We start from the raw sequence: 19085 nt of genomic DNA, 5'->3' as shown, positions 1-19085 counted from the left end.
ATCCCCAGGGTGCCACAAGAGAGATTTGGTGATAGTAAAGTCACAGAATATCAAAGGCAGCCAATCAAACTCTCTCCTGACGGACATGGTTATTGCTCAGCACTTGTGTAACACAAATGTTATTTCCCACTGATCAGCTCAACGAGCAGCTTTGATATCTGAGGAACAGCAAATGCTGTTACTCATGGTGCCATTATCAACAAACAGCACTTTTTCTGATGTTATGTTGGAGAGAAACAAGAAGTAGTTGGGGCTAGGACATCACCATTGAGAATTCCTTCAGTGATATCCCAGGCCGCAATGATTGATGTCCAACTATTCGTAATTCAGGTTACTGGGGAATTTTTCCTCATTATCAATTTCAGTTTTGTTAAGGTTTTTTGGTGGTATACTCCATTAAATGCGGTCTTGATGTCAAAGGCAGTTGCTCTCACTTCAATTCAGGAACTCAGTTCTTTTGCTCATATTTAAACAAAAGCGGTTGTGAGTGGTCTTGGCAGAATCCAAACTGGTTTGATGCAAGCATAGCCTCAAGTTCAGAAGACAGCTAAATCAGGTTTAGCTATACCACATAGATGTTGGCAAATGTGTAAAATAGCTAACCAAATAACAGTGGAAAGGAAAATATCAAATTTAATAGGAGGATGGAGCGTTTTCAGTAAATGATACCAGAAGGAAGAGCTAGAGTACAGTAACATTTTTAAAGGTCAGATCTAGCCAAGTGGAATGGTCTTAAACATTCCTATGCAATCAATTTAAATCAATGTCTCTTCTAGGCAACACTAGCATTTCAAAGGTGCCACAGATAATTGTTGATGATTCAGATGGTAATATTTTAAATTATTTAAATAGGCTATTCAATTCACACAATCTGGAAAAGAAGATCTTGACTGCCATTTAATTCACAAAATGAGCTCTTTGATTATTAACTATTCACTTATGTGGGCTACAGTATTAGCATGATATATATTTCTTCGTAACCATAAATCTGATAAGTCACACCAATAAAAACAAAACTGGACTATAAAGATGTCTTTTCCAAAAGGATAATAACAAGATTACTTACAGTAAAGGAAATAAAAACCCTGGAAGTGCCAAGGTTAGTCGCGCAGTCCATTCTTCCGGAAAACACCACAAGTACACAATTGTAAAGGTTATGATATAAAGAGTGGATGAATAGAGAACCAGTCTTCCGACCCAGATCTTTTGCAGTCTCTGATTTTTTTCCTTGAATTCTTCCAATGCATTTATTTCCTAAAAATAAAAACAATCAATTGAATTCAGTCTATTTTGTTCTCCGTAACTTTAAAGTACCTAAGGGTGAGATTTAGACAACTGGATCAGACTATTAGTTTATGAGGGGGAAACAGGAATGCTGGCTTTGAAATGTTCCACTAGTCTCAAACAGCAGCACCACTTCCATACTATACTCAAGTTTTTAAAAAATTTTTTTTGGAAAATAACCCAGTGAAGTCTTACCATTTTGCAATGCTAACTTAAAATAAATGTCACAGCAGCTGCCAGTGGTCTTGCTTCTCAAAAATAAATTTACAGATTTGATCTGATTAGAACCTACTAAATTACAAAGGAAATGGGAATAACATAAAATATTTAAATGCATCCTGTTATGACGGAAAACATAATTGTAAATAGAGATGCTTCTAAACTAAGTTATTCAGCTCTAAAGAGAAATTGCTGAAAAACTATTTTATATCAGTTACAAGACCTTGCAACGTCATGAATTGGAGGTTCCATATAGACCTCCAGAGAGAAAAAAAAGCACTTAAAGCATACCACATGAAGAAGGAGGCATTACAAATGGATTTCAACTACTAGAAAGGTTGCAAATCCACTATTTAACTCATCCTTCTAGATCCGTCTCCATTCTGAAATGCTGCTTCAATCTCTTCCATTTTCCAACTTTTGTTCTGTAACAGTACACATGTAATTCTTATGCTTTTCTTCTTATTTGTTCTCAAATAACTTTATTCTTTTCCTTCCCACTATTAAAAACAGATTTCTTTCAATCCATTACAAAGTTGCTGGGAAAACGTAATCCAATAGGGTTCAGAATTAATTCAACCAAGAGTGTTCTCTGTTGTATTTATTTTGTTATGTTATTTGTTTGTTTGTTTTTGTTTGTTTTCCAATGTATATTTTTTAAAAACTGAGTTATTATATCAAGATTAGGACTTACATTACTTCCCTTTGGGAAAGGTGTTGAGGGCAAGCTATACTTAACTGTATAAGTTGTAGTAAGTGATATTCAGAATTTAGGAAGGATAGACAAACAGGAAAAGGAGCTGGAGTTGCATTGCTGGTTGCAATCGTGAGGAAGGATATTAGCACTGAGAACATGAAATATGTATGGGTAGAGCTGAGAAATACCAAAGGGAACTAAACATTCGTGGGGGTTGTATATGGACCCCCCAAACTATAGTGGTGACATTGGGGGTGACATTAAACATTGCAATAAAGGAATATCTGCAATTATGGGTGATTTTAATCTGCATATAGATTGGACAAATCAAATTAATAACAATGCCAGAGCGGAAGAATTGCTGGAGTGTGTACGGTTTGATTTTCTGAACCAATATGCTGAGGAACTAAAGAACAGGCTATGCTAGATTCGGCATTGTGTAATAACAAAGGAATAATTGCAATCTAGTTGTGCGAGGCCCCTTGAGGATGAGCAAGCATAATATGATAGAACTTCATCAAAGTGGCGAGTGAAGGAGCAGATTCTGAGACTAGAGTTCTGAATCCAAATAAAGGAAACTACGCTGTTTTGAGGTGCAAGTAGGCTATGATAGATTAGGGAATGTTATTTCAAGGGATATCAATGGATAGGCAGTGGCAAAATTCAAAGAATGCATGGTGAACTGCAACAATTTTTCATTCCTGTTTCGCGCAAAAATGAAACAGGAAAGATGGCCAAACAATGGCTTACAAGGGAACTATCTGATCCAAAGAAGAGGCATAAAATCAGCCAGAAAGAAAGACAGCAGACTTGAGGATTGGGAGCAGTTTAGAATTTAGCAAAGGAGGATGAAAGGATTAGGAAACGGGAAAATAAAATAGGAGAGCAAGCTTGTGGGGAACAGAAAAACTGACTGTAAAAGCTTCTATAGGTTTGAGAAGAGAAAAAGATAGACGAAGACAAATGTAGGTCCACTGCAGTCAAAAACAGAGGACTTTATACTGGGGAACAAAGAAATTGCTGACCAACTAAATACAAACTTTAGTTCCATCTCCACAAAAAAGGAGACAAATAACATTCCAGAAACGTGGAACACAGTTTAGTGAGAGGGAGGAACTGAAGGAAACCAGTATTAGTAGGGAGTTGGTGTTGGGGGAATGATGGGATTGAAGGCCAATAAATCCCCAGGGCCTGACAATCTACATCCCAGAGTACTTAAGGAAATTACCCTAGAAAGAGTGGATGCATTAGTGGTCATCTTCAAAGTGCAATGGGCTGTGGATTCTTAGTTCCTAAGGAATGGACAGTAACTAATATAACCCCACTATTTGGGAGGGAGGTAGAGAGAAAACAGGGAGTTACAAACCAGTCAGCTTGACGTCAATAATGGGGAAAATGCTAGAGTCTATTATAAAAGACTTTATAGCAGAGACTGAAACAGTGGCTGATTTGGACAGAGTCAGCATGGATTTACAAAAGGGAAATGACGCTTGACAAATCTACTGGAATTCTTCGAGTGTGTAGCTAACAAGAGTTGATGAGGGGGAGCCATTGGATGTGGTTTATTTGGACTTTCGAAAGGCTTTTGACAAGGTCCCTGATAAGAGATTAGTGTGTAAAATTAAAGCACATGGGATTGGGAGTAGTGTATTGAGATGGATAGAAAACTAGTTGGCAAACAGGAAAGACAGTAGGACCAAACAGGTCTTTTTTTCCAAATAGCAGGCAGTGACTAGTGGTGTATTGCAAAGTGTGCAGTTTTGGGCGCCGTACTTACGCAAGGATATTTTGGCCTTGGAGGGAGTGCAGAGGAGGTTTACTAGGCTGATGCCGGAGTTGAAGGGGTTGAGCTATGAGGAGAAGCTGAATAAACTAGGCTTGTACTCGTTAGAGTTTAGAAGAATGAGGGGAGATCTCATTGAGACGTATAAGATGATGAATGGGATGGATAGGATAGAGGTGGAGAGACTCTTCCCGCTCAGAAAGGACAGTAGGACTAGGGGGCACAGCCTCAAGATAAAGGGGGGGCGGTCTAGAATGGAGTTGAGGAAGAACTTCTTCACTCAAAGGGTGGTGAATCTCTGGAATTCTCTGCCCATTGAAGTGGTGGAGGCTACCTCGCTAAATATTTTTAAGACGCGGGTTGATGGGTTTTTGATAAGGGAGGGGATTAAGGGTTATGGGGAGAGGGCGGGAATGTGGAACTGAGCCACGACAGATCAGCCATGATCTTATTGAATGGTGGGGCAGGCTCAAAGGGCTAGATGGCTTACTCCTGCTCCTATTTCTTATGTTCAATGCTAGAACCCTAGCGTATTAATTATTTAGAATAGGGAACTAAATGTGTCTTCAAATTTTCAGGTGATACAAAGCTGGGTGGGAGAGTGAGCTGATGTAAGGAGGAGAGATTGAAAAGATTAGGATTATATTCATTGGAGTTTAGAAGAACAGGGAGGGTGGGTAGACTATCAAAGAAACCTATAAAATTTTAACAGGATTAGGGTAGATACAGGAAGGATGTCCCCGATTGTGGTGGTAGTAGTGGTGGTGGTGGGGTGGGGTCGTCCAGAACCAGTGGTCACAGTTTGGGGATATGGAGCAAACTATTAAGGGTTGAGATGAGGAGAAATTTCTTCACCCAGAGAGCGGTAAGCCTGTGGAATTCTCGACTACAGAAAGTCGTTGAGGCCAAAACATTGAATGTTTTCAAGAAGTTAGTTATAGCACTTGGGGCTAAATGGATCAAAGGATATGGGGGAAAGTGGGAACAGGTTACTGAGCTAATCAGTCATGACTATAATGAATGGCGGAACCTGCTTGAAGGGCCAAATGGCCTACTCCTGCTCCTATCCTCTATATTTCTAAATAAAGCCCAAGGGCTGCAGATTTCAAGGTATACAGCGTTTAATTCCTCAGTCATGCATCCATCCAACACTACCATGCCTTACTTTCTCCTTCTGAAGCTGCCGACTACTCGAGGATTATCCTGGAATGCAAATGCACACGTTCTTTTCTGCAATACCAACGGTCTCCTCAAACCCCTCTCCCCCAACAATCCCACACCTTCAAAAAGTGTAAGCAGCTCATTTTTGTTGCCACTATGCATTCAGCTGCCTTTGCTACATACTCTTTAATAAGCTTCCAACAGAGTCCCCCCTTGCCAACCCTCTGAACTCACATCTTTCTTTAATTTCTTTTCCATCATTCCTCATGCCCTTTCCAAGCTCATGTTGTCAATAAATCTCTGCTCCTTGACCTTATTCCCACTGAACTGCTAACCATCTAAATTTCTTTCAAGTTTCCTCAGGTATTGTTCCTTTCCCATTAAAACTGCTACCTTCATCTCTCCCCTAAGAAACAAAACATTGTTGTACTTATTGTCTGCACAAATGACCTGGCCTTCTCAAATATCACTTTCTTCAAAATCTTTTCTGACCATAGAGCACTCATCTTCCTCAGCCTTCTTGGCCTCCTTGTACTGTGACAAAATTATCGACACTATTCTTCGCCAGTGTTTTCTGTTGCCCAACTGAGTGATATTGTCTTTACCTGCTTCCATTTTTTCGCTACCCATCATAAGCCATGGAAGGAGATCCTTTGGTTATCTTTTTAGTCACACACTAAAGTCTGGAGTCCTCAAAAAATGTATATTGGTCCACTCCTACACATCCATACTCTGCCTGCAGCAACACCTGAAGATATGACAACACATCCCACAAGTATGCTGATCCCTCCAAATCCTCATTACTACCACTGGATCACTTGCCCACTTTTCAGAGCTGGGTTAGACACTACTGCAGTAACATGAATTTATATACAGTACATAAGAACATAACATAAGAAATGGGAGCAGGAGTAGGCCATCTATCCCCTCGAGCCTGCCCTGCCATTCAATAAGATCATGGCTGATCTGAAGTGGATCAGTTTCACTTTCTCGCCTGCTCCCCATAACCCTTAATTCCCTTAACTATCAGAAATCTAACTACCCGTGACTTAAACATATTTAACAAGGTAGCCTCCACCACTTCAATGGGCAGAGAATTCCAGAGATTCACTAACCTCAGAGAAGTTCCTCCTCGACTCTGTTCTAAACTGCACCCCCGCCACCACTTATTTTGAGGCTGTGCCCTCTAGTTCTGGTTTCCTTTCTAAGTGGAAAGAATCTCTCTACCTCTACTCTATCTAGCCCCTTCATTATCTTGCACATCTCTATAAGATCCCCCCTCAGCCTTCTAAACTCCGAGTACAGGCCCAGTCTATTTAATCTCTCCTCATAGGCTAACCCCCTCATCTCCAGTATCAGCCTGGTGAACCTTCTCTGTACTCCCTCCAAGGCCAATATATCCTTTCGCAAATAAGAGGACCAAAACTGCACACAGTACTCCAGTTGCGGCCTCACCAGTGCCTTGTACAGTTGCAGCAAGACCTCCTTGCTTTTATATTCTATCCCCCTCGCGATAAAGGCCAGCATCCCATTCGCCTTCTTGATCACCTGCTGCACCTGCAGACTAAGCTTTTGCAATTCGTGCACAAGGACCCCCAGGTCCCTCTGCACAGTAGCATGCTGCAGCTTTTCACCATTTAAATAATATTCCATCCTACTATTATTTCTTCCAAAGTGGATAACCTCACATTTGCTAACATTATAGTCCATCTGCCAGGTCCTCGCCCAGTCACTCAGCCTATCCAGATCTCTCTGCAGACTTTCCGTGTCCTCCATGCAATTCACTTTTCCACTCATCTTCGTGTCATCAGCAAATTTTGTTACCCTACACTCAGCCCCCTCCTCCAGATCATCTATGTACATGGTAAACAATTGAGGCCCCAGCACCGATCCGTGCAAGCACGCCACTAGTCATCAACTGCCAACCAGAAAAGCACCCATTTATTCCAACTCTCTGCTTCCTGTTAGATAGCCAATCCTCAATCCACACTAACACTTTACCTCCAACTCCGTAAACTCTAACCTTCTGCAGCAACCTTTTGTGAGGCACCTTACTGAACACCTCTGGAAATCCGAAAACAGCACATCCACCGGTTCCCCTCCATCCACTGCTCTATTCACATCCTCATAAAAATCCAGTAAATTCGTCAAACACGACTTCCCCTTCACGAATCCATGCTGCGTATGGTTGATCGAACCGTTCTTTGAGGTGTCCTGCTACTTTATTGATGGATTCTGGCATTTTCCCAACTACAGACATTAAGCTAACCGGCTTGTAGTTACCCGCCATTTGTCTGCTACCTTTTTTAAACAGCGGCGTGACAGTAGCTATTTTCCAATCCGCCGTCACTTCCCCAGGGTCCAGCAAATTTTGACAAATAACTACTAACGCATCTGCTATTACTTCTGCCATTTCTTTCAGAACTCTGGGATGCATTCCATCCGTTCCTGGGACTTGTCTACCTTCATTCCTGTTAGTCTACCAAGCACTACCTCTCTAGTAACAGTAATTGTATTAAGGACCTCATCTCCTGCCAACCCTCTATCTTTAATACTTGGTAAGCTATTTGTGTCCTCCTCCGTGAAGAGCGACACAAAAAACTTATTTAAAGTCTCAGCCATTTCCTCGTTTCCCACCATTAAATCCCCCCCTCTTGTCCTCCAAGGGTCCAATATTCACTCTAGCCATTCTCTTCTTCTTTTATATATTTGTAAAAACTTTTACTATCAGTTTACTACAGTAGTGCCTTTAATGTAATAAAAACATTCAATGACATGTCACAGGAGCATCATAAACAAAAAATCTATGGAGTTACAATGACAGAAGACCAAAACGTTGGTTAAATTAGGTTTTGGGAAGAAAAGAGAGATAGAGAGATGTGAGGTTTAGCAGGGGAATCCAGAGCTAGAGGTCCAGGCAGCTAAAGGCAGGAGTACTAATGATGGAGCAATAAAAATGGGGATCTCAATAGGCCAGGATTAAAGGAACACATATCTCAATTGTAGAACTGGAGGAGATGACAGAGATAGGGAGGGATTTGAAAGCAAGGCTAAGTAAGAGTATTAAAATTGAGGCAGCGTTTAATTGGGAGCTAGTGTAGATCAATGGGTACAGGGCTAACGGTTGAATAGGACTCGATGCGAGTTAACATGCATGCAGCAGTATTTTGGATAACCTAAAGTTTAGAGTGTAGAATGGGGTCGGCTGGCCAAGATCATGTTGAAGATTACCCAATAGCATGGACGAGATTTCAGTAGAAATTACCTGAGGCAGGGGCAGCATCAGGCAATCTTATGGAGGAGGAAGTAGGCACGCTGTGATAGCATGGATTTTAGGTTGAAAGCCTCTCTCAGGATCAAATATAGAAGCAAGGTTGCAAACTTTCCAGTTCAGTTGCCAGAGAGTTGAATAGAGTTGGTGGCTGGGAAGCAGAGTTTGTGGATGGGACAGAAGACAATGGATTATTTCAAAATATTTTTATAAATGTAAATATTTCCAACATTTAACTGGAGCAAATTTTTGTTCATCCCAGTACTAAAGATCAGTCAAACTGTCTGACAATTCAACAATTTCAGGAGTCAAAAGAGAAGGTGGTTAGGTAGAGCTGGATATCGTCAGTGTACACATGGAAACTGATGCATTTTCAGATAATGCATTTGAGAGGCAGGTAGATGAGAAATAAGAGAAAGTCATGGATATATCTTTGGGGACACCAGAGATAGCAAAGTAGGAAAAAGAAAAGAAACATTGCAGGTCGTTCATTGGCAACAATTAGACAGGTAAGGATGGAGTCAGACAAGTGCAGTCCCACCCACCCAGACAAAGATGAAATTGTGTTCATAGAATCCCTACAGTTCAGAAGATGGCCATTCAGCTCATCGTGCCTGCACTAAAGGAGGCCGTTTGGCTCTGACAACAATCCCACCCAGGCCCTATCCCCGCAACCCCATGCATTCATCCTGCTAATCCCCCTGACACCAAGAGTCAATTTAGTATGGCCAATCAACCTAACCTGCACATCTTTGCAGTGTGGGAGGAAACTGGAGCACCCAGACGAAATCCGCATAGACACAGGGTGAACGTGCGAACTCCACACTGTCACTTGAGGCCAGAATTGAACCCAGGACCCTGAGAGAAGAATGAGGAGGAATAGCTTATCTCTATCATAGTCACATAGGCAACTTCTTCAAGGATTTTGGAGAAGAAAGGAAGGTTGGTATTGACAGTGAGTCAAGAGTTGGGATCTTAGAGGCAGGAAGTGACAAAGACAAATTTGAAGGATAATGGGTTAGTGCTAGAGGAAAGTGAACTTTTAACATCAGCAGCTAATTTTCAGTCAGAAAGAGAAATTTGATGGTAAGCAGGTTAATGGAAATAAGATGAAAAGAGCAGAAGGTCAGCCTGACTAACAAATGAGGTCAGAGGGGACATATGGAGAGATAGTAGGGAAAGCCAAGAAACATACAAGTTCAGGGGACCTTGACAGATGTGACCAAGCAAGCTAGGGAAAGGGAGGGAAGTGGCAGACACAGCTGATTGGATGGTCTCAGTTCAAGTCACAAAGGGGTCCATGAATCTCTCACATTTATTAAAAGTGAGGGTAGAAGAGATGGGAAGAGGAATTTAAATCAGGTTGCAATAAAGAAACCAGGAGTTATATCTACATTCCATGATGATCTCAGAACAGTGGGCTGTTTTGGAAGACAAAGAAAAAGACCCAATAATGCATTACATGGTCCACCCAAATCTGGTGGTGAACAACTGGTGCGTTTACTATCAAATAAATCGGTTGGACTAAAACCTGGTGTTGTCAGACTTTTTACGGTGAACAACTAAGCCAGCTGATTGCCATAACTATTTAAGTCTGCATCTCTTGGACTTGGGGGAATTGAGATGAGCACTGTACCTGGGGAATGACCAGGTGGAAGAGAATAATCGTTTTAGTGTGGACTATGACATCAAAGGTGATTGTGAGGGTGTGGTTGAACAGATTGGTAGCTACAGAAATGTTATAGTAAACAAGGTCCAAAACCCAGACAAATGGGATTTTGAAAGTGCAACTGGGGTGGAGTTTTTTCCTGGGGTAGACACAATGGGACTTGGGATTGGGAGAAAGATGCATATTGGTGGACAGCAATACGCTGAAATCAAAGATGATCTTAGCTGCAATTGATACAATGGGAGTACGAATGCCATGAAATGGCATTGTCAAGGTAGCCATTAATACCTGTTGGAGAGTGTACATGGAGTGAGAGAAAAAGGAAGGATTGGAGGGCAGTTAATTCAGAAGAGTGTGAACACAATAAATTGAGAAGGAAATTAAAATTATAGATGAAAAGTTACTTGGTACAGAGGATAAGGGAGTAAAAACAGCTGAAGATAACTATGAGAAAACTGGGCATGGTGTTTGAATGGGCAATAGAGAACAAGGATTTTAAATAAGAAGTGAGAAGGATGCAACAAAGTGAGATGCTCAAAAAGGAAGAGGAAGTGGCACGTATGTAAGCAGGCAGATCAAGGTGTGACTTTGATAAGAGGCACATTTCCCACCACAATGGTCGAGGCAGGACAAGCAGTCAGATGGGGAGGCATCATTTAGGATGAAGACATCACCCCAGTTTACATCAAGGTTAGGATGATGGTGCACTCAATTAAAAACTGAAAAAAAAACAAATTCACTATCTTCAACCCAGCAAAAGCTGCATTCCCTTGACACCAATTCCTTCCCTGCCCACTCTAGCTGAATCCCGTTGTTCCCAACCTCGAAGTCCTATAAAACTGAACTGGTCTGAACTGAACACCTGGACGAAGGAAGAGCGGTAGACGTGGTATATATGGGCTTCAGCAAGGCGTTTAATAAGGTCCCCTATGCAAGGCTTATTGAAAATGTGAGGGGGCATGGGATCCGAGGGGACATTGCTTTGTGGATCCAGAACTGGCTTGCCCGCAGAAGGCATAGAGTGGCTGTAGATGAGGTCGGTCACCAGTGGAGTGCCCCAGGGATCTGTTCTGGGACCCTTGATGTTTGTGATTTTTATAAATGACCTGGATGAGGAAGTGCAGGGACGGGTTGGTAAGTTTGCCGATGACACGAAGGTTGGAGGTGTTGCGGATAGTGTCGAGGGATGTCAGAAGTTGCAGCGTGACATAGACAAAATGCAAGACCGGACGGAGAAGTGGCAGATGGACTTCAACCCAGTTAAGTGTGTGGTGGTTCATTTTGGCAGGTTAAATGGGATGAAGGAATACATTAAGGGTAAGACTCTTGGCAGTGTGGAAGATCAGAAGGATCTTGGGGTCCGGGTTCATAAGACTCTCAAATCAGCTTCGCAGGTAGAAGACGTGGTTAAGGAGGCCTTCATCAATCGAGGAATTGAGTTTAGAAGTCGGGAGATAATGCTGCAGCTGTATAAGACCCTGGTCAGACCCCACTTGGAGTACTGTGCTTAGTTCTGGTCGCCTCATTACAGGAAGGATGTGGAAGCCATTGAAAGGGTGCAAAGGAGATTTACAAGGATGTTGCCTGGATTGGATGGCATACCTTATGAGGATAGGTTGAGAGAGCTCAGTCTTTTCTCCTTGGAGAGAAAATGGATGAGAGGAGACCTGATAGAGGTGTATAAGATGTGGAGATATTGATCGGGTGGATTCTCAGAGGCTTTTTTCCAGGGCTGAAATGGCTGCCACAAGAGGACACAGGTTTAGGGTGCTGGGGAGTAGGTGCAGAGGAGACGTAGGGGTAAGTTTTTCACTGAGAGGGTGGCAGGTGCGTGGAATTGGCTGCCGACGGTGATGGTGGAGGCAGATTCAATAGGGTCTTTTAAGAGACTTCTGGATGAGTACATGGGACTTAGTAGGATTGAGGGTTATAGGTAAGCCTAGCAGGTAGAGATGTTCGGCGCAACTTGTGGGCCGAAGGGCCTGTTTGTGCTGTAATTTTTCTATGTTCTACGTGCTATGATCTAAAATGCTGCTGCCCACACCCTAATTTTCACCATTTCCCATTACTCCTGTGCTTGTAAGCTTGCATCACCTCCAACTTCACAAATGCTTCAACTGTAAAATTAAATCCCTCACCTGTTCCTGCCCTACAACTACCAAAAACTTTACATTTCTTCAATCTGTATTTGCTGCCATCCCCTACTACTGCCTACACCTCCCCCAACATCCCCAACTTACTGCACTCCACCATCAATGGTTGTGCCTTCAATCATCTTTGACATGGAGATGCCGGCATTGGGCACAGTCAGAAGTCTCACAACACTAGGTTAAAGTCCAACAGGTTTATTTGGAATCACAAGCTTTTGGAGCGCTGCTGCTCCATTAGATGAGTGAATGACTCACCTGATGAAGAAACAGGAGTCCAAAAGCTCGTGATTCTAAATAAACTTGATGGACTTTAACCTGGTATTGTGAGGCTTCTTCAATCATCTATCTACGCTTGAAGCTCTAGAATTTCCACCCATTCCTCCTTTAAGATTCTTTTTAAAACCTAACATTTTATCACCCATCCTACTAGCTTCTTTGGTTCAATGTCAATTTATATCTAATTATGCTCCTGCAAAACACCTTCTGATATTGAATTTCTGTAATGCTTTCAAAGTACTGTGGTCGACACATCATAAATTTCTTTTTTTGAAAAATCTCAATTACCACAGGTCTCAGATAATCACAGGGCAAAGCAAAATTACAAATGTCTCAAATATTCAACTTTAATGCTATATTAATTTGCGAAGCAGCTCAAATATTAATTGATGGGCATTAATCAAAAATCAATTCATTTCACTACACCAGTAGTAAAAACTTCCAATCAACATCCAGTAATTACTAACCCAACCAAAAAGCACTAGTTTTCAAGTCCAGAATGTTTTCTTTGCCTGCAGACTTTCCTAGTTTCTCTCAAGCCCGGGTCTGGAGTTTCGTTTGGCTTGCAGCTCTTACTGTTTACTTAGGCTTTTCTCCCAACATTTCCCAGGTTCTGGACATGCTCGACTTCAATTTTATGACCCATGACAATTAAAAAGCAACCATTTTTATGTCTGGTAAATTTCATTCTCTGCTGTTGTAATAAAAATCAGAAATTTCTGCAACCCAAATTTAACTCCACATGCCTAAATTAAGCCAAGTGACTCCTAAATACCCCCTTGCAAGCTAAACTTCTGAGCTTAGCCAAAGTTTACTACTGTGGCTAAGCTTTATGTTTGAAGAACTAAGGGTGCCCGCCTCTCTAGCTCCCTTGGTTCAAGGGCAGGCCTCCCAAACCACCCCAGGTGAGCATTTGTGATTTAAAACTTCCCAGCACATTGGATCTGAAGTGCCTACTGACTGCTGAGACAGACTAAATCAATAAGTATATGTGGCTAAAATATGAAAGCTTAGCTCATTAGCATTTGAAAGAAAACTTCTGTGAAAACAATTTGCTTGAAAACCCAGCATGTAAATTTTCTCTGTTCTTTTGTGGAAGATTGGTGAAAAGCCTAATTATGACAACAATATTGGGAGAAATAAATTTGCAACCTTAACAATTACACATGCAAGGACTGTCTCCAATCTCAAAAGCTGGAGATGCAAATATTTTCTTTGCTATACTTCGAATAAGTGGAAAAGAAAGTAAAGTGAAAAAAACACAGATGTGTATCAGTAGCTAGCTGGCAGTTTGGCTCATAACTAATTTATCATAAAGGATGACACGTTAACACTGTTTAGAATTGCTGCTTCACAGCGCCAGGAGCCCAGGTTCAAGCCCCAGCTTGGGTCGCTGTCTGTGTGGAGTTTGCACGTTCTCCCATGTCTGTGTGGGTTTCCTCTAAGTGCTCCGGTTTCCTCCCACAGTCCGTGCAGATTAGATGGATTGGCTATGCTAAGTTGTCCTTAGTGTCAGAGAGACTAGCTTGGGTAAATGCATGGGGATAGGGCCAGGGTAAGATTGTGGTCAGTGCAGACTCGATGGGCCAAATGACTTCCTTCTACATTGTATGATTCTATGATAACTGGAAATACTTTAATAAAACAAATGGCTGGTATGGGGAGATAGACCGTATTGAAACTGAATAGGAACAAATTACAAATGATATTGATGTAGCAACTGAGAAATATTTAAACTAGATATACTGGGGAAGAGAAGATGGGATTTGCAGGAAACAATCCCAGATGAGACAAGTCACAGGGTAGTCAACAGGTAGGTATGGACAAGAATACTTTGAATGACATACAAAAGCAAAAACAGACAAGGATTGGCAGGCATTAGGGAGTATGGAAGGAAGCATCTATAGAACTGTTGGAAGCACTAAAAGTAAGATTCCAGAACTAAGGTTACAGTGGTGGGAGTCACTAAAGCATGGTTAAACCTGGAGGATTGAAATGAATTCAAATTCAAGGATACTGAATGTTCCAAAAATACACCCAACAGAAAAGGAAGTGATGCTGCCTTATACAGCAGGGATAATATATTAAGCACATGAAGTTGTTTCTGTGGGAAAAGGAAAAGTAAAGAGTCTTCAGCTTTGTACATGGCTTTGATGAGTCAAGTGGTAAGCCATATGACACAAAGTACCCAGATCTTTACCCTATCATTGTAGTCAGTGCTCATGTAGCTGGTCTGGTAATGATTCTAGTCAATGGTCTACACACAATTTTGACAGTGGGAGACAGCAATGATGGTACTGTTGTAGATCACAGATGTGGTTCTGTTTCTTGTTGATGCTTGCATGGCATGCAAGATACCTGGGACTTGTCAGCCCAAGCCTGGCAATGAGCTGCTTCATCACCAGAAGGTCTGTAAATGGAGTGGAACCCCATGTAATCATCAGAAATATGCCCCAATCCTGGCCTTACAATGGAGGGAAGGTAGTTGATGAAGTAACTGCAGGTTGGGCCAAAGAAGATTCCCTAAGGATCTCTTTCACCAATGCTCTAGTCCTGCAAAAATTACTTCCGGACAACCTCAAAAATCTTCTTGAACATCAAAAATGATGCCAACGCCTGAGAGAATTTTTCTCATGACTCTAATTAGACTCCTTGTATCCACACTCAGCAAAATGTTGAGTTGTTCTCACTAATTTGGATATTTGGTTTGGATCTATGCTGTGATGAGGTCCAGGACAGAGTAGGTTTGGTGGAACCTGAACGGAGTAGTGAATAGGTGTCGCTTGCTGGCACTTTTGATGCAGTCTTTCACCACCTTACTTATGATTGGAAGGTGTTTAATAAGGCAGCAATTGGTCAGGGTTGATGCATCTTATCTTTTTTTGAGAAGAGGGTATGGAGTGATTCTCCATGCTAAGGCTGGGGCTACGCAGCATTGGAGAATTGTGGAGGAGGGGTGTAGCATGTTTAATACCAGGGAGAACCCTTTGTGGGATTCTCCAAGACCACTGTCCCCAATATAATCCGATTCTAGCCCATGAGGGCAAGAACCAGAGTAACATATTTAAATATGATTCTCAGACCCTCTGACAGAGTGGGAACCTGGCACGAATCACTACTGGTCTCGACAAACATATACCAGCAGCTCAGAAGCCATTAAAGTCTACAGGTAGTCAGGGACATAGCTGGACAGTGCCCTCTCCACCTTCTACCAGGGTGGCAGGGGGCAAAGCATTGGGTATCTTTATTTGGAGGGGTGCCCTCTAAAAATGGTGCCAATCTCTTTGAAGCCAGGCAATTGCATCGGGCATGCCGGTGCAAATCAAACTGATTTTCTCACCTAACATGACAATAATTTTTTTGGAAAGCTCTGCCATACATCTGAAAACACTTCCACATTGTCTGGTGGATGCCTGTGTCATAACTGTAATTGAACAGCCAAGTCTCAGGCATTGGTTCTCAGCTTCAAAAGCTACAAGAATTCAAAGCTTTCCCTGTGCCTGCTGGATTAAGCAGCTGTTTAATGCCACATGGAATTAATTGAATTTGTAGGGCACGGACATCAACAAAGGTAAGAGACAGTAACTGAAAGGACGGAGTTTGCAAAACCACTCTGCAACTTCTTAAAGGCATTTACAAATATCTCAGCTTTTGTCTTTTCCACTCACAATTGAACACTACTATGCTGAGAAAGGAAACGCTCACAGAGTCACTTTCTCTCACTATTCTGGACTGCAGGCAACAGATACCAAGTTTTTTGCTCTGATTTATTGATTAGGGCATGTTTAACTCTGTCCATAGTCCATTGATTTTCAGCACACAGGTTGGTTCATATACAGTAGCTCATTTCAAGATGTGCCCTTCTATACATCCCAATGAACCAGAGTTAATCTTCCAGTGTGACAGTTATTAAGGAGCAAGGCATGTGCCAAAGGATGATGTTATAGATTGTACTGGTATGCAATTCTACTGATGTCCTTAATCTGCATCACTGAGTTATAGTAGTCCCAGAAGATGATCTGTGCAGGGAATCAGAACTTTATCTTCACAAGGAATGTGCAAGAGTCACTCCTATCAACACTATCATGGATACATTCCGCACAGGTAAATTTGCATGAATGAGTAGGTTATGATCCATTATTGGTTCCTCAACATCTAACATGGATCAATCTGTATGCCCTTTAGGACTTGGCAGTGTCACAAAATAATGGAACTTCTTGAGTTTACTGCACTACTTCATTATGGGATAATCAACAAGCTACCTACACCTCATTTCACCTGAAGACATAAGCTTGCCAAGAGCCTGAAGTTAATGATAAAGGACTCCAAGGACCACAGCTATTTGACTGCATAATACTGTGCTCCATTTCTGGTGAATCTGTTCCAATTGTGGAACAGAACATTATCTTAGGATAGTAACAAAGGAAACTGAGTTATTAGCTGAAAATCAAACTCAGAACCCAACCTATATCAGGTTGTTGCGCAATGAATTTATTAGGACAACTGTCCCAACTTAGTTGTTGATGCTAGTAAGAAAACTTTTGCAGGGCCCACTGGGCTGAACTTGTCTAATTCTTGTCCTGATCCAATAACAAGTTCATTGCAATAGGCTCATCTGATTTTTTTTCCTTAATTTTAAACTTTATTGAGACTGTATTACAATTGAATGATTCGCTAAATTACTTTAGTGGGTCTGGAGGCCAAGGTGGATTTTTAAAACAATGCAGCATCTTTCATGACTGTAATCTCACAAGGTTTCTGGTTTATTAAATTTTAATTTAATAACTCAGCATGGTGGGTTACGGCCTGATGACCATTGTTTAGGGTGCAAGTCCAATATTTCAACTGCTATACTACTACATCCCTATTCCTGCCACACCTATTACACAGCCCCTTCCAAATGATAAAGTCTTGGTGTCTGGCAAAAATCTCTTTACACCTCTGCTTCGTCCCCCAGCTTTAAGCCAAGAAGCACCTCTTTACTCTTTAAAAGGCACAACAGTTGACGTTCACTGCAAGTACAATATGCTTTTCAAAGAGCGAATTTTGTTTTTTTTTCTAAACAGGGTTGTGTAAACAGCTTTAAATGAACATAGTATAGGAGTGGGACAAGAGATGGCAAGGGGAAATATGGACAAGGAACACTGTTAGACAGCAAGCATGAAACTAATAGCTTCTACTGCCCCAAATCTCCAAACATCTCTTTTTTAAAAATTTATTCATGGGATGTGGGCATTGTTGGCAGGGCCAGCATTTATTGACCATCTCTATTTGCTCTTGAACCGAGTGGTTTCTAGACATTACGAGGGCATTTTAAGGGTCAACATCGCTGCAGTCTGGAGTTTGCACATTTTCCCTGCGTCTCCGTGGGTTTCCTCTTGGGCACTCTGGTATCCTCTCAGTCCAAAGGTGTGTAGGTTAGGTGGATTGGCCATTGCAAATGCATGGGGTTATGGGGATAGGGCGAAGAGCAGGTTGGATGGGGTCCTGTTTGAGGGTTGATGCAGACTCAATGGCTGAATGGCCTCTTTCTGCACTGTAGGAATTCTGCTATAGTGAACCAGATGGGTTTTTACAACAGTTGACAATGGTTTCATGGTCATCATCAGACTTTACATTTCAGATTTTTATTGAATGTCAATTGCACCATCTGGAATCGAATGCTGGTTCCCAGAGTATTATCCTGGGTCTTGGGATTACTAGCTCAGTTACATTACCACTATGCCAGTGCCTCCCCTTTACTTACTATTGATCTTCCTTTGCAACCAACTGTTAGAGGCCCAGTTTCAATTGCATCTACTATTACCATGACACATCGCTCCATCACTCAGTTATGTAGCACTTACTTTCCACCAATCTACTGGAAGCCTGCGAGTAGTATGGAACAAAGGATGGGAGACTGGAGAGAGAGGAGAAATGAGACTGGAGAGAGGTTATAAGTTTAAGAGTAGCAGATTGAGAGTGTACCTCAGAAACAGGTTTTTTTTGCTTGTTCATAGGATGCCAGCATCATTGGCAAGGCCAGCATTATAGCCCATCTCCAATTTCCTTTGAACTGAATGGCTTGCTCAACCATTTCAGAGAGCATTTACGAGTCAACCACATTGCTGTGAATCTGGACTCATGTAGGCCAAATCAGATGAGGATGTCGGATTTCCTTCCCTAAAAAGGACATTAGTGAACCAGATGGGTTTTTATGACAATCAATGATGGGTTTGTGGCTGTCAGACCTTTAATTGCAGATATTCAGATTTCACCATCTGCCATGGTAGGATTTGAATCCAGGTCTTCAGAGCATTACCCTGGGTCTCTGAATTACTAGTCTGGCAACAATACCACTACGTGGGTTCTAGAGAGTTAGAGATATTCTGTGGGAGAGTTGACAGCCCTAGGAATTCAGCTAGCCAATTTTGGCTCCAGAACATACCCAATTCTAATATTCATGAGGGGCCAAGTGAGCCAAACTACAAGCTGTGAATTGCAGTTCTGGTGAAGACCAGACATTTTTCTCAGGTGTCGCAAACTCCAGGACCACTCATGAGCCATTTCCAAACTTCAGAACTCCTCCCCAAGGA

At 41.8% G+C, this 19085-nt stretch overlaps 1 protein-coding gene across 4 annotated transcripts in view; it reads right to left on the bottom strand.

The window, feature by feature from the left end:
* The window catches only part of lnpk (lunapark, ER junction formation factor), a 99149-nt gene that overhangs the window by 66059 nt on the left and 14005 nt on the right, over positions 1 to 19085 (bottom strand). For all 4 annotated transcript variants that reach the window (XM_080198937.1, XM_080198938.1, XM_080198940.1 and 1 more), the window contains exon 4: positions 1067 to 1254. In XM_080198937.1, the coding sequence (XP_080055063.1) occupies positions 1067 to 1254 (188 nt within the window). The remainder of the gene's footprint in view (positions 1 to 1066; positions 1255 to 19085) is intronic.

The sequence above is a fragment of the Carcharhinus amblyrhynchos genome, chromosome 11 (genome assembly GCF_965287045.1).
Source record: "Carcharhinus amblyrhynchos chromosome 11, sCarAmb.v2.hapA, whole genome shotgun sequence".
NCBI classification, from domain to species: domain Eukaryota; kingdom Metazoa; phylum Chordata; class Chondrichthyes; order Carcharhiniformes; family Carcharhinidae; genus Carcharhinus; species Carcharhinus amblyrhynchos.
Note: the sequence above shows the minus strand (reverse complement) of the source record. Positions and strands in the feature narration are given on the sequence as shown.